The sequence below is a fragment of the Enoplosus armatus genome, chromosome 24 (assembly GCF_043641665.1).
Source record: "Enoplosus armatus isolate fEnoArm2 chromosome 24, fEnoArm2.hap1, whole genome shotgun sequence".
NCBI lineage: Eukaryota > Metazoa > Chordata > Actinopteri > Centrarchiformes > Enoplosidae > Enoplosus > Enoplosus armatus.
The window spans coordinates 5894271-5916729 of NC_092203.1; the positions used below are offsets into that span (position 1 = coordinate 5894271).

At 43.3% G+C, this 22459-nt stretch overlaps 1 protein-coding gene across 1 annotated transcript in view; it reads left to right on the top strand.

Annotated features, from left to right (window-relative positions):
- Positions 1 to 22459, top strand: part of pard3ba (par-3 family cell polarity regulator beta a) — a 136398-nt gene that overhangs the window by 90202 nt on the left and 23737 nt on the right. Inside the window, exons 21-23 of the mRNA XM_070930426.1 lie at positions 8446 to 8556; positions 8921 to 9211; positions 17893 to 18004. Of these exons, the coding sequence (XP_070786527.1) occupies positions 8446 to 8556; positions 8921 to 9211; positions 17893 to 18004 (514 nt within the window). The remainder of the gene's footprint in view (positions 1 to 8445; positions 8557 to 8920; positions 9212 to 17892; positions 18005 to 22459) is intronic.

Here is a 22459-nt window from a genome sequence, read left to right on the forward strand (position 1 = left end):
TAATCACCCAGTAATGTTCTCTAGAGTTTTGCCAGCAATCATTTAACCAGAATAGGCGACACATTTTTCAAATGGCAGAGATCTCATTTAGGAATGAAACTCTTCATTTTTATTTCTACCCGTAACGTCTGTGACTCACCCAACTGGGGAACATGATATCCACATTTGTACAGTGAATTATTGCCCATAAGGTAATTATCAAATGAGACAGTGAGCTGAGACTTCCATTTGTGTTGATCAGTTTCACGATCCATCAATTCCTATCGAGTTATGACATTTGAATTGACCCCGAGGGACGGGCGGTTTGAAGTGCAGACACATTCGTATCGGCCAGACAGCTCAGCGGCATTTCGGCAGCCGACTGCCCATCACTCACCGGCCAATTAAAGGTATTCATGTGGCCACAGGAAACAGTCACGACCAATTACCAGTTGATCTTACGTACTCATGCATACACATACACTCAAAGCACGGGGCGCCAGGAAGCGATTACACCTCCAATGGTGGTTATGTCCTTTCCAGTCATCGTCATGCCATGAGTGATGGATGGACTTCCTCTGTCATTTAAGTTCTGCTAATGTCACACACATGCAAGAACACACACACACACACACACACACACTCCCTTGTGTCGTTCCTTGCCCCCTCACGCATCTCCCACTAAAACACACACAGAGCATGACCCCTGCTTTCCAGACGGAGAAGGTTAAGTGTTTCTTGTCTGAGGATGTGCGGAGGGCCGGAGGAGCCAAGAGTCTAACCTTTCCCAGTCTGCCAATGGCTCTCATCCGGAGCCATGGTGACCTAGCCTTTTCCCTCCGCCTCCAGCTGGGAAAATGTTAAGAATTTTGAAGAAGCACCACAGAGTTCACAAATACTTTTTTTCAGCAGTAAAAATACCAACACTGTGCGGCTCAGGGTATCAAAACATTTTCTCACATTTCTCGCATTAAAACCTCTAATCTCGCAGGATCCCAAATTATCCCACATGAATTAAAATGCATGTATGCACATAAATTCCGCATGCATTAATATTCACCGAGCAATATAGGAAAAAGACACTAAATGCAAATTAAGGCTGTACATTTTGAGCAGGGATAGTTTTCCGCTAGTGATGCAGTATGTGGCCATGCAGATTTTTATTTGCCCAGGATTGCCTCTGAGAGTTCTGCCTCCACCCCAATGCAATTAATGTGAATTACTTTTTATTTGTGGTGCAGAAATCACTGAAAAATTACATTTAAATATGTCAACATGAACTTAACTTTTCAGAAACAGTGATCCTGTTATACTGGATAATCCACAAACAGCTTTTATTGGAACTACTTTCTACTGAAGAAATAGTCCCATGTGCAATTTTGATGAACTGCCTCTACATCAGAATGTCTGAAACACTTTAAATGTATGGGACAGAGGGTGGAGGAGTCACTGTAGTTACCACCCAGTTACTGATGGATTTTTTTGGGACTTTATATACACACACACACACACACAACATACAAACCCCCTCCACAGCGGCAGGGTGTGAGAATGAGGCGTGTAGCCCAGTGGTCTCGTTTAATATTAATGGCTTCCCTGACAGAAGTGGGAAGGGAGGAGAAAAGACAAGACAGATTGCCGGGGGCGATGGATTTTGTGTGGAATTGCTAAAATATGCCACATATCAGAATGCAAACAATTAAAAGGAAGCCCATATTTCAGCAGGCGGCCTCTGGACGGCACAGCACTCCAGCAACTCACACTTTTCCTTCCCACTCTCCGTTTTTTCCCTCCCTTTCTCTCCCTTTTCATGTCTGTTTTTTCACTTATGCTTCCTTTCCTTGATCTCAATCTTCCTCCCTTTCTCTTTATTCTGCCTTTCCTCCCTCTGTCTTCCCTTTGTCTTCTTCCCTTTCCCCCCTGAAAATTCCTGTTTCCTGTATCATTCTTCCTTTCTCTAAGTCTTCACCCCTCCTTTTCCCTGTCCATCCTGCCTCCTTCTCTTTGTCTCTTCTTCTTATTTCCTTCCATTGCCAGTGTCATTCCCTATTCCCTCCTTTCCTGGTACCCCCCCACTCCTCCCTTTTTCCTCTCTTCCCTCGTCACTCTCTGTTTTGTCTGTATCTGTACTCGTGGGGACTGGCTAGGTGTTGATTAAGAAAAGCTTTCCATATCTGCTTTCTGTTCCCCTGAGAACAACCTGCTGTGCATTCATACCTGTCTGTCTTCCTCCATCTTGCCTCCTCCGGCTGTTAAAGTAGAATAATTTAAAAAGGAAATCAAAATGACCATTATATATTTGCAGCAAGGCCTATGCTTCTTCACTTTATCTAGTTTAGATTTAGTCAGCAAATGTGTTCTCCATCCACCCCCTTGCTCTCTCACACTTGCTCCGTGTGTCTGAGGTAACGTAATTTCAACATTTAGATATCAAAATAAGAACTAACGGATGAATCCCCCCGCTCACATCTTCCTCCCTACATTATTAATACGTTGTAAGTGAAGCTGTTTTAACTACCATGAGCATCGGGTGTCTCTGTCTTAGCTGCGGTTTTATCTCTCACAGTCTTTTCCAGTCCTATCACGGCTAATATCAGCCATTCATGGAAGCTGATTTGGGCCAAATTGCTGGTATGCGGTGCAGGGCATATGGAGAGGAAGTCAGATAAATAGATTTAATTATGCCTGGTGGGGAAAACTCAGGCCCTGCTGGCTGTTTTCATTATCGAACAAAGGTGGGGCTTCCTGCACAGAGGCCAGGATTGGCTGATGGTGCTGTCAGTCACAACAGGGGTTTCAGTGACCTGGCTTGACCTTCTTGTTGGGTGTCTACTTGTAGCCTGATCCTCAGTTCCACCAGGAAACCACACCAATTTTAAAGAGCGCTTGTTGTCTATTTTTTGCTGCGAATGTTATTCTGTCTATTTCAAGCCTGAAATATTTTCCGACTAGTCTCACCGTGAAGCAGCACCGCGTTGCCAGAACAGGAGAAGGAGGCACCGTGTTACATCACAACTCTCTATAGTGTTAATCTCTCTCGCTCTCTCTCTCTCTCTTCTTCCACCATCCCTCTATCTGTCTCGCCTCTTTTCTCTCTTTACTGCAAACTCCACCGGGATGTGTGTGCTCCTCTCCAAATACATACAGAGCAATCTAATTACTGCGATAACATTTCTGCTTGGCTGATTAACTGTTCTCCCTGTGCCTCTAAACGCAGCAGCATTGCTTCTATATATTCCTAAGCTCCTTATTCCTCCCCAGCCGAGCTGCACTTTCACGGGAGCTTTGGCTCACCCATCCATCTCTCTTCTTTTCTCTCACTTTTTCTTTCTTTTTCTCTTTCTTCTCTGGCTGTTTCTTATTCTTCGTCTCTAGTTTATTCTCCAAGGCAGAGAGGCTATTTAGCCAGCTCTCACTTTTTCTGGCTTGCTCATTTAATTCCCTTTTTCTTACTTATTCTTTTTCAGCCTTTCTCTTGCTTTCTTTTCTCTTTCACCCACTCTGCGTCTTTTTACCTCTCTAATCTTACTCTCATTCATTCTCCAAGGCAAATACGGTATTTGGCCAGTTTCCTCACTTGCTCTGAGCTATTTGCCGCCTTCTTCTTTAGAACATATCAAGCCTGTTGCAAGAAATCTCGGTCTTCTGTTTAATAGTGATGAGGCTTGTACAATGTTTTTATCACCTTTAGAAATATAAAAACAATAAGATGTATTTCAGATTTTAGAGAGACTTTCTTGCATGCTTTTATCTCCTCATGCCTTGATTGTTGCAACATTCATCACCAAAGATCCATTGACCGGCTATCACTGTACAACACTCAGCATGCAAGACCTCTAAGGCTCATGATGCTTTTTACATACATGTAGACAAGCAAGCTGCGATGCGAATGTCATTGTTCACATAAAAGTATATCAACTGGGCAGCAGATCAGGGCCAAATCATCCCTGCTCGACACAGGAGAACTTCTTATTTTCTGTTTATTTGCACAACATAGACAAAATGGCAGATCATGACAGAAAAAGCTGCAACAGAGTCAAGTTGCCTTCCAAACATCCTGCCATGGTTGTTTGCTCAGAGTCCGCTGCTGTCTTTGCTTTACATATTGCATCTTGTGGACAGGTAGGACACAACCAAATGCTCCTACAGGAATGCAGGACACATGTGGTGGCCAGGATGCTAAACCAGAGATGCGCCCTGTATGCTTCAGTTTGTGTCGCGCTTTATCTTGTATGCGTGTGTACCTCACCTCAAACACTGTATGGCAAGGTGTTCACGAGTTTCATCACATCTGCAAACGTGTGAGCTCACACTCATAATGCACACGTACACACATGTCAATTAAATCCTTGCCCCGAAAACATAACTTCTTCCACACACACACACACACATCCACAGTGCCAGACAGCATTCTCACATCCCTCGTTACGCCTGGCGATAACCAACCACCCACTGACTCCCTGCTGCACCAGATAGGGAAGCTTATTAAGACTACGCTCACTCAACTCACACTGCACACCGTCAGTGTTGTTGTCACAATTGCAGAAAACAAAGCATCCCTAATGCTGAGAATGGAGGTGAGGTGATGATTTCTTGAAAGATTTACGGAGAAAAGGCCACTAACGCAGCTCAGTCTGCAGAGAGATGAGGCGTTTGCAGTTTGTAAGAAAATGATGTGTAATAGTTAAGTTTGTCTAATAGAGTGAGCTCTTTTGCTCTCTCTGGCCCTCTCCCTCCCTCCCTGGAGGGCTAATTGCATTGGTCAGGTTGGTGACATCACCACGCTGGCTAGCTGTGATCTCCATGTTGCATATAGAGCCTCATTAGAGCACGGCGAACTGAGCGCACGCACGTCGTCCCCTCTCCTGTAGTAATGAGAGTGACAGTAGCTGTAGTAATTACAGTCAGTTCAGTTTCTTACCAGCCGCTTGCTTCGCTGTGACTTTCCGTTGCGACTGGCTGGCTGCGTTTGTCCAAGTCAGGGTGTGATTTTAAAGTGCGGTAGTCATCGTCTATGATGGGCTGACTTAGTTTTTTTTACAGGAGATTCAGGCAAATGGAAAGAGGAAGAAGAAGCGGAGAGGCCATTAGCTCTTCAAGAAGTAGATGAACTGAATTTAAATTATTCTTCAAAAAAGACATTGACCATAAAAAAAAGGCTATAAATGTATTATATTTCGAGTCCAACATACTGTATAGTGACAAATATACCAGCAGTAACTCCCCGAGTCAGTCCAACGTCGTCTCCTCTCGCAGAGGTGACGCCGGGGCAATGGCGGGAGTCGACGGGCTAATGATGACAGCGACGCACTAATAATGGTTTCCAGTAGCTCCTGTGACAGTGGGGAGTGTACTAAATGGGACACCAGAGCAGCCTGACTCACCCGGACCCCCTATTTCCCCTTAATGAGAGTTTGATGGAGTGGTTGTGTAGGTAGATAATGCTAAGTTAATGAGATGTCCTATTCCATGAGACTGTTTGCAGTTCCCTACAGAGTTGCTGTGTATGTGTGTGTTGCCTGTGTTGATGTATATTGCTGTCTACCTGAATGTGTGTGGCTGCTTACCTGTGTTTGTGAGCAATATATTGGTTTCTAGATTACTGTGTGTGAGTGTGAGTAACTTCGGTTTATAGAGCTGTTTTTGTAGGTGTGTGTTTGCGTGTGCATGTGTATGTTTGTGCGTTTGCTTACCTCCGCTTGTGCGTACAGTATCGTTCTGTCATTTATTTTTTTCATCCAGCAGCAGTCGAGCACTCTACAGGAAATTAACTGTCAGATTTCTGAAAGAGTGACAGAGCAGAAACTGTCCTAAGAAGAGACGGAATTAATAAACGGAACAAAGAACCGAGAGCAAATAATAAAAAAAATAATAAGCCGAGAGAGAGAAAAGGAGCGCAATGAGACATCGTTAGCAAACAGTTGGCTCGCCACAATGGGAAAAGATGGGAGTTTTGGCGATGAAGAAGGGATAAGATAATGGGAGAATGGGGGATAACCACCTCCCTTATGGCAGGTACATATCTCTAATTGGGAGTGCCACCCCCATCCTGTGTCTCCCCCCCTTCTTTTTCCTTCCATCTCTCCTCAGACAATGCAGTGAGAAAAGAGGCTTTCCTAATTAATGCAGGTATAATGATGGGTCCAACTGTGGACCTCTGCCCCCTCAGAATGTTGATTAAGGGGTGTGTGTGTGTGTGTGTGTGTGTGTGTGTGTGTGTGTGTGTGTGTGTGTGTGTGTGTGTGTGTGTGTGTGTGTGTGTGTGTGTGTGTGTGTGTGTGGAGGTGGGGCTTGGATAATCATATATTTATGTGTAATATAATTATACGTCTATTGATGCATACTAAGACTGATAGTGCTGATATTCCTTTCATTCGATACTGAATTGTATATGGATATCATCACTGAGGTAATTGGTAGTCTGCTTTTGGCTCTGGCATAATGTGGGAGTACTTAGAAAATCAAAATAGTTCCAAGAAAAAAAAAGAAATGTGCAGAAAAAAGACGATGTGGCAGCGCCCACACTATTTCTGTTGCAAGTGAATTTCTAGGAAGTGAAGTGGGAAGGCATTACAGCAACATGGGCTTAGCACCAGTGACATCACCTGAAGAAAAGTACAAAATAAAACAAGGATGTTGCAGATTTAAACATCCTAAAATGGCTCAAAGATCAGGGTGAAACTGTAATGGATGTCAGTTTTGCACCGATTTTACACATCAAGATCAGTTTACCAGTAATGGTTAATACTACTCAGCCTGTGAAAACAATTGTATATTGTCCTCTGTGGCATCGAGGAGCGAGGTCAAGTATGAGAAAATAACCCTGATGACCATGACTGAGCAAGTATTTAAATCAGTCTTCAAAGCTGGGTTTGTTTCAAAGATGTGGACATTTACTAGGCAAGGGTCTATTGAAAATACACTCAATTCAAGAGATGTTCTGGAGTGAAGGGAAGTAAGACAGTGGTGTAACCTGGCACCACCATTGTGTGGTAAAAAACAGTGTTTTGTGGAGCATACACAAGTAGAGTCACCCTAACAGGTGCAACAAAACTAACAGGAAAATGATAGAGACGTCAATCAAACAGTCTGTACACGAGAGGAGGTCTAATCAGCCAGTGGAAGGTGAAAACGTGTGGGTGGACCATGACTGTTTAGAAGCTTAAAGTAAATTCCTGTATGTATGTAGAGTGCTTGCATGTGGCCAGAAAGACTCCTAAACATAGGACATACAAACATAAAGTGACTGGTAACTGTGTAAAAACATCATTTGATTTGTCACCTCTCAAGGCAATGTGAATATCTGCCCTGCTGTTGGCAACATTAACACACAGAGGTGTAAGTGAAGTGAGTAGATTAGCTAAAAACAACACTAATTGGTTTGTAGGATGCACCATGCCGACATGGCATCCCCCGTCCAGGTCTCGCTGCGGCTCTGATGCTGCGTCCTGTTCTTGGTCCAGGCCAGCGGGTTACCCATTCAGGCCACGTATCCGCCTGTAGCAGTAATGAGAAGTGCCTTCGCTGTTAATGAGATAAACACAGACATTAGATTGGCTCAGCAGGAGCTCAGAGGAAAGGAGAGGGCGAGAGGAAAAGAGAAGCAGTTTGGCGGGTGAGACGGGAGCAGGCGAGAGAGAGAAATGAGATGAGAGAGGGTGGTGGGCATGGAGAGAAAGACGATGTGAAGGAGAGACAGAAGAATATGAAATATTTACGGGAAAAGGCTTGGTTAATTTCTTGAAAGTGTGAAGTGGAGCTTCATTATAACTCGAGCAGAGATGACAAGTATATTTCGCCTGTAAAATGAGTAAGCACCCCAGAATGATAATGATGATGATGATGATGATGATGGTCGTGATGGCAATATTGATAAGAAAAACACAAGACACTGTGGAGTAACTGCTATTTTATTGGACAAAATGTTCAAATATTCATGCTCCATATGCTGCGTGACAGCTATACCCCTTTTTCATGTGCCCACACACACACACACACACACACTCTCCCACTCTGGATTGTCAGTGCCCGCTGTGACATTATAACCATATCTATCATTAAGCAGTCTTTTTCCAGGCAAAGCCACTAATGAACACGCGAGAGTAAGAATGAGTTTGTCTAGCATGTGTGTGCATGTGTGTGTCAACATTTGGAAATGTGATGCAAGGTGGAGTGTGTGGTGTTTGCGTGTGTGTGGTGTTTGCATGTGGTGTGAACCTCTTTCATCAACTCATGCAAACTCTGTTGCCTGAGTGAAGTTTATTGTTTCATCATAAAAGCCTCCAAAAAGATCCCATTAAAGCACATAAACCTTCCCTTCAAAATAAAAGTACATCTGGCAGCCTGCAGTATTATCTACATGAGAGTTACTCACACGATCTCATTACACAAGTTCATTATCACAGAACCATTCAGGTCATTTAAACCTCACCTTGTTGCATCTGTGTCCCTTCTTGTGTTGTCCAGGTTTGGTAAGAAGAAAGACGACAAGAGCAAAGATGCTGCCAAAGCCTCCAAAGGCAAACTGGAGGCCCTAAGTGAAGAGGAGCTGGACCGGATCCCTGACAACAGAGACGGGTATGAATCAGACCTGGGTGGAATACGTCTCTGTGTTGGTTTTTCACAGTTCAGAGTGTCAAAAGAGAGGGTTTTACAACACAGGGAAGTGCTGAAAGAGCCAGAAAGTTCACACAATCAAAGAAGAGTGTCAGAATAGTAAAGTGCTGTGATTGACACCTTACCTGACAAGTTCTGAATCATCCTGATGCTGCAACATGCACCCACCTGATCCTCCCAAACAACTGCTCGGTTGAATGTGTAAAACAGCTGTCTATCATACCACCAGACTCATAGCTTCAAGACGAAAGAGAGAGGCTCATTCTGAAGTGAAGAATGCATGTATTTGTGTTGTTCCCATGTGTAACTGCCTCCTGTCTGACAGCTACGATCCACGTTATGCCGAGATCCACTCTGGCCACATCACCCCCGACCCAGCCTCCCTCCCCGACGTGGAAGACGATGACAGTGACCCCAACTACGCCCGCATCAACAACTTCCGCCAGCCACCCTCGCCCCAGTCGTTTATCAGCCGCACACCCTCCCCTGGGACGCTGACAGGGGGGCCTAACCCGCCTCAGGCCTCCTTCGAGGAACTGGATGGGCTCTACGCCAAGGTCAACAAGTCTAGACCCCCGCCTGCTCTACAGAACCAGCATCAAACACAAGCAGACAGGTAAGAGAGGGGAGTGAGGGGCTTGGGGGGGGGGGGGGGGATTTGCCTTTTTCTATACTTTCAAGCACCCAACTTCTGCTTCTTCTCTCTTGAGTTTACCTCACAAGTATAGTAACACATATGTGTTTGTTTTTTAAATACATGTGTAGCATTTGCATCTGTAGTTCTGCGTACACACAAGGTCACCATGGCTTGTCCAGCATGAGTCAGGGCGTATTTGCATATATCTACATTCATGTTCTGCCAAGCCGGAAAATGCTTAAAACATGAGTGCATGCTTACACTGTAGTTACACCCTCACATACACACACACACACACACTTGTACGGAATGCCATGCATGATTTAAGTAACTAGTCTGTTATGTTTTGCAATCATTTTGACCTCTGTAAATCTTTAAAATCTCTAAAAACATGATGATCATTTCTACTTGATAATTACAGTTTTCCATAATATTCATAGCAAGAAGTGATTAGTACTAATCTTCACGTGGCGGTTTAGGGTCAGTTTAACTGCCAAGCATAAAGTATGGAGAAATATTAATGTTTTGTAATGTTTTTTTGGGAGTCCCACCCCAACTATAGGATATACTATTGTGCAAATAGTATATCCTCTCTCCCCGTGTCTCATTCTCTTACCCACACTACAGTATATGCCGGGTCCAGGTGCAGCAGAACACACCGCTGAAAGCACAAGGTTGCCTCTGCTCGGCCCTCTGTTCAAGTTAATGTTGTTTGAATTTCAAGCCGCCACACTTCTCAGGCCACCAGCTGTACCCTTGTTGGTTAACACACTGTAATGTGTTGTAGGCAGATGCACTCACCAGCTCTTGATACAGATATGACCGCAAATTGAAGACAACTGGAATTACTCGACACAGTCTGAGGTGTATGAATGCATACATGGTGAAGGAACAGTCCTTTTTAGACGTAGCCCCCCAATTTTATTTGACAAAAAGCTAAATAATAAACTTGAATAAAGCCATCATTTGTAACATTTAGTGCAAATCTTTGCTGTTCATAACCATCTGAAGTCTTCGACAGACAGACATCTTCTTCACTGCTGATGTTCTGCCAGGCCCGTACTGCCACACATGCTCAGTTGGATGTAGGTCAGGTGCCTTGGCCAGTCAAGAACATAATGTTTGGCCATAAAAACCTCCTTGGTTGCCTTGTCTATTGGTGTGACATCACTGTCTTACTGCGTAATCCTGCACTGTTGACCTAATATGGATGTGAACACCCTGAAAGTTAAGGGTTGGCGTAGTCTTTGTTGAATTCTAAATTGAATGTGATGGAGTTGGTGTTCCCATATGTCTTTCATATTGTTGATGCTGAACACATTATGAACAGATTTTATAACATGAATAGATCTACAGCTATGTGCAAAGAAGGAATTGTGGAGGTTCAAGTATTTTACGGGTAATTTAACCTCATATAATGACAAAATGTCCTTCAACTTGAGTGTCAGAGCCCCCAGTTTTCAGTGTAAGAGTAGGGTTATCAGAGTTGTCATTCCTTCCATATTATATATTATTACTGCTGAAGTTTTTGAAACAGAGTTAAACTTGCAGGCAGTTTTGTATGTGAGAGAGAAAAAGGAGAAAATCTAGAGAGGATTCTAATGCAAATTTATCATTTCCCGTATGAAATAATACAGGCCACATTAAAACTTCCCTCAACTTAAACTCTCTGACAGAAATTACTATTGACTTGCAAATCAAAAACTAAGCCCCAGACACCCAATCTCATCCAGAAACAGAGAGGATGCAGAGAGAGAGAGAGAGAGAGGTTGGACATGGAAAGGAGACAGATGGGAATGGGAAGAAGTGACAGACGGAGGGACAGAGAGAAAAGAGAAAGCAGGAAAGGAGTATAGAGAAAGAGGGAAGAAAGTAAGAGCCAAAGTGGAGAGAGAAAACGTGTTAGATAGTCAGAGTAAATTCGAGAGGGAAGAAGTGACAGAGGAGAGGATGCAGACAAAAGAGGAGGAGGGATAATTAGCCACAGTCTAGCAGCCTGACAGATCTGTTAGACCACTTTAGCTCTCATCCACTAGTGGTGGGTACTTCATTACCAGCCTGTTTTCTCCCTCTTCTCTCTTTCCCCCTCAGTTTCTCTCTGTCTCTGTGTCTGCCTTACGCTCTTGGCGTGTCACTTGTCCATTCTCCCTCCCCTTTTTTTTTGCTCATGATGTATATTAGATAGTCTTTAGCATTAGCATGATGGATGTGGAGCCTTCTTCAGCTTGTTAACTCTGTGTGTGAGGGAGTCCCCAGAGACAAAGAGAGAGACAAAAAGTTGTAGACTGAAGATAATTCAAATTAATTCTTCTTTTCATACCATCCTCTCTATTGGTTATGATAATATTATACTCAGTGAAGGAAGGAAGGAAAACAAAGGTGAGCAGTAAAATTATTACCCAGAATGTTCCTATGAATACCATAGCTGGCCATGTTTGTATGACCTCAGATGTGTTCGGCGGTCACACCCGTTCACATCGTGCGGCCACACTCACACATGCTCCCTCATTGCTGGCTATTTCCATTCAAGTTGCACCACCTGCGGCTTGGACGAGGGCACTCATTCACAAAGTCGGTACATCTGTTAAAACACATGCAGCTAGCCATGAGGTTGGAACCCCCGTGCCTTTCATTCACACAGACACACACACAGAGATATACACACGTGGTCAGAAATAGACGTACACTCAGCCACCCACATGTAATATTTCTGCGAGGAAGCCCAGCGTAACCTAGCAACAATGCTGTGTGTGGTCCTGCAAGATTTTATGCCACTGCACAAAAAGCATAGGTGTCAGCTTACTTAAGGTGGTTGTGTGTGTGTGTGTGCGTGTGTGTGTGTGTGTCTGTGTCTGTGTCTGTGTGTGTTTATATATATATATATATATGTATATATATGTATATATGTATATATGAAGTGCAAACTCCCATTCTAGAGTCCCTCATGTTCCTACAAAGCAGTCCTTGATAGCTGTAGCATGCTGAATTTTTATTGTTTCCAAGGGAACAACATATCTGTTTCTTTCATCTTTTACATTACACTGTTTTCACGATGCTGAGGAAGAAATGTGCTCATGATACATGTGGGACATGGTGTGTGCTTGTAATATCCTTAATGCTAATGTAGCTTCATCCAAACGTTTTTGAAGGTAAGCGTGCATGCCTCTGCGTCTCTGCATGGTCGGTATGTGTTTGCATAGTTTTGCCAACTGAGACATGCTAGTGCCCCCCCTCCTTTACCTTCCTGTCAAGGCACTCAACAGTGGGCTCCCAGCGTTGTCTGCCTAATTTACTGTCGGACATTTTCATTAGGCCTTCAATGGCAGGTGTGTGTCGTGATGGGCGTCACATTTGATTAGAGCTATGCTAGAGGCTGACCTGTGGAGAAAAAAGGTTTGCTATGCTTGTCAAATTTTATTAGCCAGAAGGCACTCTTTGTAGCTGGAGCAAGAAACAGGGAGATGAGATGAAAGAGGAGTAAGAAAAAGGGAGAGGCCAAAGCCGAGAGATGTAAAGACTAGAGAGAGAGAGAGAGAGAGAGAGAGAGAGAGAGAGGTGTGTTGTAAAATGCACCATTGTGCTAAGAAAAGGAAGATGAAGGTGAGCTTGTAAGCTAAGACAAGTAAATGACACATCAGTGAGCATGCTCCCAGGTTTCTGCCATGGTTCAAGAAGTGGCACGAAGACGACATGCCTCTAAGTTTACCTGACACTGTGACAAAGTCCAATTCTCAAATCGCTCTAGACAAGCTTGACTAATTGTTGAAACATTATTGAAAGAAGCAACCAGGTCTTTTGGATGTGGATCTGTTGGTTGCCTTTACAAGTCCTGAATAGTGTTGGTTTTCTTCCCTGTTTCCTTTCTCTCCCCGCCATTTTTGTGCGACACTGAAGACACGGTTTTATTCCCCTATAGACTAAAACGACGGGAAGCAAATACCGTGGAAGAAGTGCAGCGCTGGCGTCATATAGGGAGACATCCCATTAAGGCAGATGCAGAAATTCACTTTTCCTGTATTGCAAACAGAAAATACATCCTCTGTTGTGGATTTAGTTGTCAGGCAGCACCTGCCTGAGGAAGAGCTCAAAGAGAAAGGATATGCCGTTCCCTTGAAAACAACACATCATTAGTGTAGACTGCAAATTAAGTCATTTTTGTCTTCTTTGCCTTTAAACCTCTTTTATTGGTGCTCTATCTGAGCAATTAAATTGTTTCCTTTTTGCATTCAAGCTGCTTCCAGTTGTTCTTTTGTTCATGGTCAGTTACTGGAAGCTAGTGTTAGATTGTGAGTTAATCAGATTTCATTTTTATGGCCGTGTGTGCCCTTGTCAAATAACAGAAAACAGATACATGGTGGGTAATGTGTGTGTTATATTAGATGCTGGGGATCACTATGATCAGTGAGGCAATGGTTCCCATCATTTTTGGCTTGTAAGCAATGTCTGAGTTGTGATCAGTTTAACCAAAGTGTGACTCTTTGTTCTCAGCCCGTTTCACTGGAAGGAAGCCTGAAAAGCATCAAATTCATTTTTGTCAGAAGTCATAAAAAAATAAGGATGCTTTTGTGTTGTTTCTAACTAATAAGTGACCAAATTTCCCTTTGGAGACAATAAAGATACAGAGGATGAGAAATGTTTTTTATGTCCTATTCCATCAATTATCTTGACCCCTTACATCTTGGGGCCACAGGAAGTTGTTACCATTATCCTTACAAAAACTACAAGACCAATTTTGATTTGTTAGGTAGGTTCAAGCTTGCCATAGGAGCCTTTCCTATAGCCAGGCTGAGAGTTATAGGTTTTACTAAGACTCAAAATAACTGAACTGAACAGACTGGATTTCATAAAAAGATACATTTCTTTTTGTTTTTATGGGGGGGGGGGCAGTAAAAACCTCTTTGTTTCCTTCCATCGCTTCCAGCTTTGAGCTCCTCTGAGTTTCTGTCTGACTCTATTCCCCATACTGCACCAGGAAACCAAACAATGACCGTACACTTTGATGTGTGCTTACCTCCAGCATGCAGGCAGCAACGAAGAAACTGCCTGTCTGAGCCTTTTTCCCCCCAGTGTGTTGTGTTTAAATCAGCTGGCCACAGCAAGAAGAAGTCGCCAAACCAGCCGGCGGCGGCGCACACTTCCTAATTAGTCTGCCCCCACACTGGCTAACACCACGGGATAGTTGCTTTTCTCACACACACTCTCCCGCTCGCTTTCATATAGCAGACGGTTTTGTTCTCACTCCAGTTCCCTCGCTCTTTCTTTCACTCTTTTCCAAGTTTCCATCTCTGTCTTTATGTTTTTGCTCTCATTCTGTCTTCTGATGCATCCCTCATTTCCTGCTCCTGTGTCTCATCTTCCCCCTCTCTTCCTTCAGTCTCCATCCTCCTCCAGCTTTTCCTCTCTCAGATCAACCTGTATAGTCAGATACTCTGAAATATGGATGAAATATGATCCTTGAAGGAAAAACACATCTGACTTAAGTGCTGTCAATTTCTGTGGTTGAGCTAATATAGCAAAATAAGACTTTATTGATTTATTGATTAGTTGTAGTCTAGTTACATGTTAGACACGCAGGCTGATGCCCTTATGACCGTTCAAGACCTCCGTACATCACATATGGAAACATTTATTTAAAGAAACACAAAAAATCAGAACAGAGCCCTGGTTCCCTACACAATCCAGCTCAAAGGTTACTTCTGGTTTCAAGCTAACGCAGCATTGTTCTCCAAACTCCAGTACTCACTGGAAGATGAAGTTACAACACAGGGTCTCACTTTAGTTTGTTTGCAGGTTCACATGCCTGTTCATCATATAAGAACAAATATGGCAGAGGGAGAGAAAAATCTAAACGCTGCTTTATTCGGTTTATATTCGTTTGTAGTTACTTGCTAAATAAAAAAAAAATACAGATCTCTCAGCAACACTCAGGTAGCAGCCTCAGATTTCATTTTACGGCTGAATGTGGGAAAGTGGGTGATGATGGACAAAGTCAGTACATTATGGCAAGTACGGTGGGTCAAAGTTGAAAGTCAAAACGAACAGTTTGGGTAATAATTTTACTGTTCTCATATATTCCTTGCGCCAGTGTTGGTTCTCTACTAAACTCAAAAGTCTAAGTCTATACAAGTTTTTTTTGGACATAACATATAATCTGAGAAATGCCAACCATGTTCCTCAGCTGTTCAGCCCATTTGGAGGCAGCGGACCCTGCTGGCTCGTTTCTTGATGTCACAAAGCGTCTTACATTACGCTGCTCTATTGAGAAAATTGTAGACCACTAAAGTTTAGATCTGTTGTGTTTATGCAACTGGCAATCAGCAGCAGTTATTAGCTGCTGATGACAACAGGGGAGCCTACCTGTCTCCTTCTACATACACACACACACATGAACACATATAGGACAGGACACGCAAATGTGTGTGATTATACCAACCTCCTCTGTCAGTGTTTGGAAAGCGCCTGCTGAATTGTCAAGCCATCAAACTGCTACTCAACAACCCTCAGCCCCCCCCCTAATGTTTTATCCAGAATCAGCCTCAGTCTTCAGCCATTAATATGATAATATTTGGCGTTGTCAGTGATGGAGGCCGCAGCATAATGAGATAATTACAGTGTTGTTTCATTTGGAGAGCGACACGCACGCTCAATCAAAATGGCAGCCCTAATTACGGGCCCAGGGATTGGCTAATGGGTTCGGTAGAAGAGGGGTGGTGTGAAAAAAAAAAAGAAATCTCAACTTGGCTCAGTGCATGCATTCTCTGAGGGTCTGTTTGTTTGTTTATGTGCGGAGAGGGGGCTGGTGGGCGGCCGAGGGTAAGTAAGAGTAATAAAAAAGCAAGTAATAAGTGAATAAATAAATAATACAGGAGATTAAGTGTGAATATCTTAACAGCAAGGTTGTCTGCAGGACGCAGCACTTGGGGGAGGGGGGAAGCAGAGATTAGTATTGATTAGCTGTGTGTTGAAACCAGCCATTAAACCAATCTCAAGTAGCAACAATTAGCACGGCACTGCGCTTAATGCAGCCTCAGATCTCCATCTTTATAAAACAGAAGCGCTGGTGTTTCATAGCCGCACAGCAACTTTCAGATAGTTCTTGAGTTTTGAGCGTCGACAGGGATTCTGCAGTGAGGTGTACACACACACACACACACACACACACTTTGTGTAAGTAATAGCGACACTTTGTATATACTGGCACAGGAGTGTGTATGACTCAGCCTGTCCCCATTGAGTTGGATAGAAGCTGCATTAAATCAGGGTACGTATACACAGGCACAAACACACTGTCGCGGTGTGTCCCACATACCAAGTTACAAGGATTAACTAGACGCACACAGAAACACACACTTTTATACATTCCTAAGGATGTCTCCACACACACAGATGCACGCTCCGAGTCTCAGGCAGATTTTCTAATTAAAGGCAGGGTCACAAGAGAGACTTAAACATGTAAGCTATGTACTTCACTAATGAACCTCTCTATCTGCTCTCTGTCTCTCGCCCACACTCTCTCTCCTTCGCTCCATTTCGGTCAATATCTGCCTGGAGGTCAAACCATTAGAATGTAAGGCACAACGCCTGTTTGATGAAGGCTGTGGTGGGTGTTTGTGTGTCGGACAAAGGCCTTTCTTGTGTGTAGTATTGGAGTTTTACGGATGCAGAGGAAGGGTGGAAAGTTAGCTTTTTTCTCCTTGTAATACTTTTTTTTCTCTTGTTTGAATATTTTTGTACAGTGTGTATCTCCTGAAGACAAAATAGCAAAGGAACAGCATATCAGTGTCAATATGAGATACCTGTTTCCAATGCAGCCAGTAAACACAGATAAACGACAGCACTGTCTCATACTGTGGTAGCACACACCCTGAAGGATTATGCTCACTCAGAAGCAGGATTTTTGTCTGTCGCCTTTTGGTTGTGTGTATGTGTGCATCCATACCCTTGTTTATGTGTGCTCAGCTCTGTACTCTCAGGTGTGTGTGTAGCTTATCTAGTATTAAGGTCCAGTGAGCATGTTGATGTTTCTCTTTAAGTTTTGTCCCCATTCTGTCCTGAGTTCTTATCTCTTCTCTGGCAGTCGCCTGCACTTTTCTTCCTTTTTTTCTTTTCTTTTTGTTGCCGAGTTATTCTTCTTTTTCACCTTCTGGCCATTTCTGCAAAAGGTCAGGTTTAGCAGGATCATTTGGGTGTTGACTTGTCAATGTGTCTGTCGGTAGTTCAATTGAGGAGAGCGTTGGTCTATGTGACTTTCAAGCGAAAAGGCACATCCATCAAATTATTTTTTGTTCCATTTTTTCCACCTTGGTTTTCTCTGTCAGCTGTAGAAAGTTCAGTTCAGGCGCTGATGTCTTCTCAGAGGCAGTACTTTGTGGATATTATCTGTCTGCCTGTCACTCTTCCTGCCCTGTCAAGGGCTGTCACTGCGAAGCAACAAAGAATGAAGGTGAATGCACCATGTTCCACCTGGCTTTTTCTTCACTTTTTAATTCCCAGCTGTGGTGAAAATCACACTGTTTATCCCTTAAAATGAACAAACAATTTGTGCCATGATGGAAACTCTGTTAGTTCCTTCTCTACCTAAATCTTTGGGATTTATATGGCTTCTCTCCGAACACCAACTATCCAGCATTAGTTACACCTCCCTCTCTGTCTCTCTGCAGTGATCCACGTCTCCCGGGGTTGCATAGGGAGTACCAGCAGGGCCGAGCCGCTCCGGGCTACGAGGAGCTGGAAACCGCGCGATGCCGCGTCCTGGAGTACGACCCACACCGGGTGAGTGTGCATGTGTGTGCGTATAGCCTAGAAATGGTGGCTGTTTTTTTGTACCGGGAAATAAGTTTACAGTGAGAGCTTTTTTGTTTCTTTGCCCTAAACATTCATTAAAAATGAAATGACATGTTGTACAGCAAGATATAGACCCACACTGGACACTAGTTTAAAAAATTGAAATGTTAAATGAAGGATGTGTAAGTGTATGTGTACTGTCTCCAGAGCACGCCAGTGTTCCTGTGAGCTCAGCCTGTTTTCCCCTGTGCCTTTCTTGGGCTATTTTCAGCTCTCTTGTTAACATTTTGAGGTGCTGTGTGCCACAGAGGCGGTGCCCGCTCTCCTCCTCATTTAGTTTATGGAGAGATCTATTAGACCGGTGACATTTCCATCCACCCTTTACTTTAGCACTCTACCTCAACCTTCTCTCTTTCTGTCTCTCTCATCCTATTGCTTTGCCATTTTTCCTTTCCCTCTCTCATATTGTTGTCCTACTCTTCCTTCATTCCCTCTTCTTTCTCTTCCTTATTTGGCAAGAACACAGTGGCCTGAAATCTCTCACTGCTGTTGCCTCTCCTAAGCAAGCTGCACTGCTAAATGTCCCTGAACCTGTATTGATCCTGCCTGAGGAATCATTTCATTTACCTCCCTACACTCACCGAACTCAGCATACTCACCATGGAAATCAATAGCCATTTATCAGCCATTTTAAAATGGGATTTTTTTAATAGCGAGGCCCAAGGATGCAGAAAATCACACTTTGATCCGAATCAGAATCACTGAATCTGGCCGCAACAATTTGCGAAGGCATTTCCTCAGAGCAAGATTTCTTTTTCATAAAATGACACAACTGAGCAAAGAGAGGAGCAGAGGCATTCGGGAAATATGGGATGGATTTACTGACAACATCACCGATACCCAATCACCTGACACAACCGGCCTCCTGCTGTGCTTGCTTCCTCGCTTATTGTAGTCTCTGTTTATTGAACAATGAAGCCCTGCAAACCAGTCTTCATTAGGCACTCTCAGACACACACCACGGCTGCTTTCTTTGAGGCCCGAAGGGCTTCATCACTCATTACACATCCCTGTGCAGCATGTGTTTCTGCCTCGGTTCGCCGTGACTCAGTCGGTACCGAAACTCTGATGCAATTAAAGCGCAGCAAGCATGAGGAGCAGCCTCTGATCTGATTGTAATTTTTCACCCCAAAAACAGACAGCGGTCTCCACAGTAAAAAAAAAACAGCAGTGGGTTCCTCCCCTGAGGAGCCCGATAATGAAACGCCCCACTCGCAATCGCACACACTCACACACATAGCGAGAATAGAAACACTGAAACAGTAAAACATCTGGGAAGTAATATTGGGTACAAAAGACAGAGATGATAATGAAATGTTGTATTGAAACACAACATGATGGCTGAAAAGTTATTGTGAAAGAACATTTTATTCAAACAACTTTTCAACTATGAAAAATAAATTAAAACAATTTTTGTTGGCATCAATCTCTTGTTCTTATCGAGCTTGAATGTACTTATTGTGTCACTTGGACAAAAGCATCTGCCAAATGAATGAAATTTAATGTACAAGATTGTTGGTTTGGTTTCAGGAGTGGAGTGGATTCATAAACAACAAAAAAGGAAAACTGAAACTATGCTATTTCCTGCGTTTCTATAAATGCATATAATTCTAGCAAATAACATATTATGGTGACGTTCGTTATCCTTCCATATAATTTCCCTAACAATGGCAGTCTAACAAAAACATAAAAATGTTATGTAGCTGACAGCTTAAGATCATATTTAGTTTACTTAATGATGCATCTTTACTAACAAGAACACGTAGCAGTTGTTGTAGTGTCTGCAGTCACACACACACACACACACACACACACACACACACCCTGTAGAGGGATGACCACCAAAAGAATAAGCAGAGACATGAATAGATTTTCTCACCACAGTCTGAGCTTTTATCCTCGTTTTTGTTTATGTCAGCCCGGGTTAGTGAGTTACCCAGAGTCCTCTGTCTCTACAGATGAGGTGGACAGAAACACACACAGGCACATGGCACACATTTATGCCTCGCAGACACACACAAACATACATTTTAGGTTGCATGAAACAAGTGTTTTTTTTACCAATCTCAGAAGAGCTTTGCATTTAAAGCTGATCTCAATATTCCCAATAAGTTCTGAGTAGACAGTAAAACAGGAGTGTCCTCAGTTTGTAAATAAAAACTTTTATATCAGACTGAAATAAGACGTTGAGTGCTGTTATGTTTATGTTCCCCTTCTGACAAAGTGGAGTTAACAGTGTGCACACGTTTCGATTCAGCAGGACATTACTCCACACACATTTACCTATTTTCTCTCTCCATGTGGTATGAGAGCGTAAATGCAGACCACTTGAGTGCGGCGCTTGCTTCGGCCTTCTGTGATCAGCCTTTTAGCGGCCGCCTCCACAACTACTGCCACCGTGCCGTGCTGCTCTTTTATGCTCAGCCATGAATGGTTGAAAAGGTTTTCGAAGCTCTCCACACGAGGCCACGAGCGCCATTCTCTCTCTCTGAGTGGTTTATGTGTCATTTAAAGAAAAGATGAGTGTTTGTGTGTGTGTGTGTGTGTGTGTGTGTCTCCATGTGCTCTCCTGGGCTCGAGGATCCTGGGTAACACACTAACCTAAGCTGACATAAACAAAAGCAGGGATAAAAGACTGTGGTTACGATATCTATTCACGTCTCTGTTTATTCTTTCAGCGGTCGTCTATCTACATGATCTGGAGGTGGAGTTGTCTGTGTGGGTGTGTGTGGCGAGCCACATTTAAGTGGGTGTGTGTGTATCACTGGCTTTTAGTTTGTGTGTGTGTGTGTGTGTGTGTGCAGCTAAATCCGGTCTTCAAAACGGACTTCATGTCCCTTCCTCATTGCTCTCCTCTCACCCCTCTCCCTCTGTGTCTCTGTCTGTCTGTCGGCCTCTAATTTGACCCTACCCCCATGTTCCCTGTCTGTGGATAGGTCACACTTGTAATTATGACAATCACACTGTCCCCCTCTCTCTGTCTATTTTCTCTATATGCTAATGATAGGCTCTCTGTAATGTCTTGATGGCCAATTAAGCCACAAAAGTACATGAGCAGTTTCTTTTTATAGGCTTCTTTGTTCCATGAGATGAGTCGGGGATAACTTTTTTACATGAGACACCACATTGTTAGATGAGAGACAGATCTTGATATGGTTTTTATGTTCTTTCTCTGTCACCTTTTAATGGGACACTTGAGTGATGTAGGATTGCACTTCCATGAAGTTAGGGGTCTCTTGTGAGTGAGAATGGTCAAAATCGATGCAGCAGAGGCCGAGATATCCTGTCTTTTGGTCCCTTGTATTGGTGAAGCTCCATAAATGCTGGATCCTACATTTCCCATAATGCAACCAATAGCATCTTTTCAATAGACCCTCCCTGTCCATGTCCTTGAAACTTCACACCCTAGTTTGCAACATAGATTTTATGTTACTGAATAAATTCTTTGTCCCCAAGTCCAAGCTGAGAGAACATCATCAGGGTTTTTTCTCAGATTGGTCTTCAGGGGTCCACTATGCAGTCTAATCATGTCCGGTAGGGTCCTGTGGGCTTGCTGTGGGTCTTGGGTATATGTGTGTCAATACGTTGAGTGGATCAAGCGGAATCACCATCAGCTCTGATCATGTGGCGTGACGTAATCGCTGTGAACTGTCAAGTGCAGGAGAAATGACGTGTGTCGTCTCTCTTTTCAACCGCGGCTGCTCGTTAATTGGCGACATCAATCTGCTGCCAGTGTCGGTGTCCTCTCTCGGTTAGGTTCTGTTTGGGTCGACCACATTTTGGACCAAGTCTTATTATCTTTGGGTGTATTTGGACTGGGTCTGACAGTCTGCTGGCCCCTTTTGGATTGGGTGTAGGAAAATTAATTTAAGCACTTAGATTTTCCACCGGTCTGTTTTGGACCTCAACATCAGGGGTTCTTTCCTCAGACCTGACAAAGCTCCTCCAGAGAGAAGACATTAGACAAATGATTTCCTCATGACTGATATTCATGTGTAAAGTGTTTTACATTATCTTACAAATATAATGACGTTAATTACTTTTTCAGCCCTCTTATGGGGATATTACATGTCATTCATTTTTCGGTTAAAGTATTTAGGGTTTTTTTTTATCTGAAGGGAATCACTTTATTGATAAAGAAATCCTCCCACTCACATATTCATTCTTTCTTTTATTCATCCACTGTTGATTTGCCCTCTAGTGGTCACTATTGGACATCTAATAATGTCTACAGCTGACACACTGACCAGGATCACTTCAAACACACTGTGTCTTTGTCTGCTCTAGTCCTGATGTTTATTATAATGTAAATGTACTTTATGTGCATTTCAGCTGACCATGCATAACGTGAGTGAAGCCACAGTGTAACACACACACACAGGC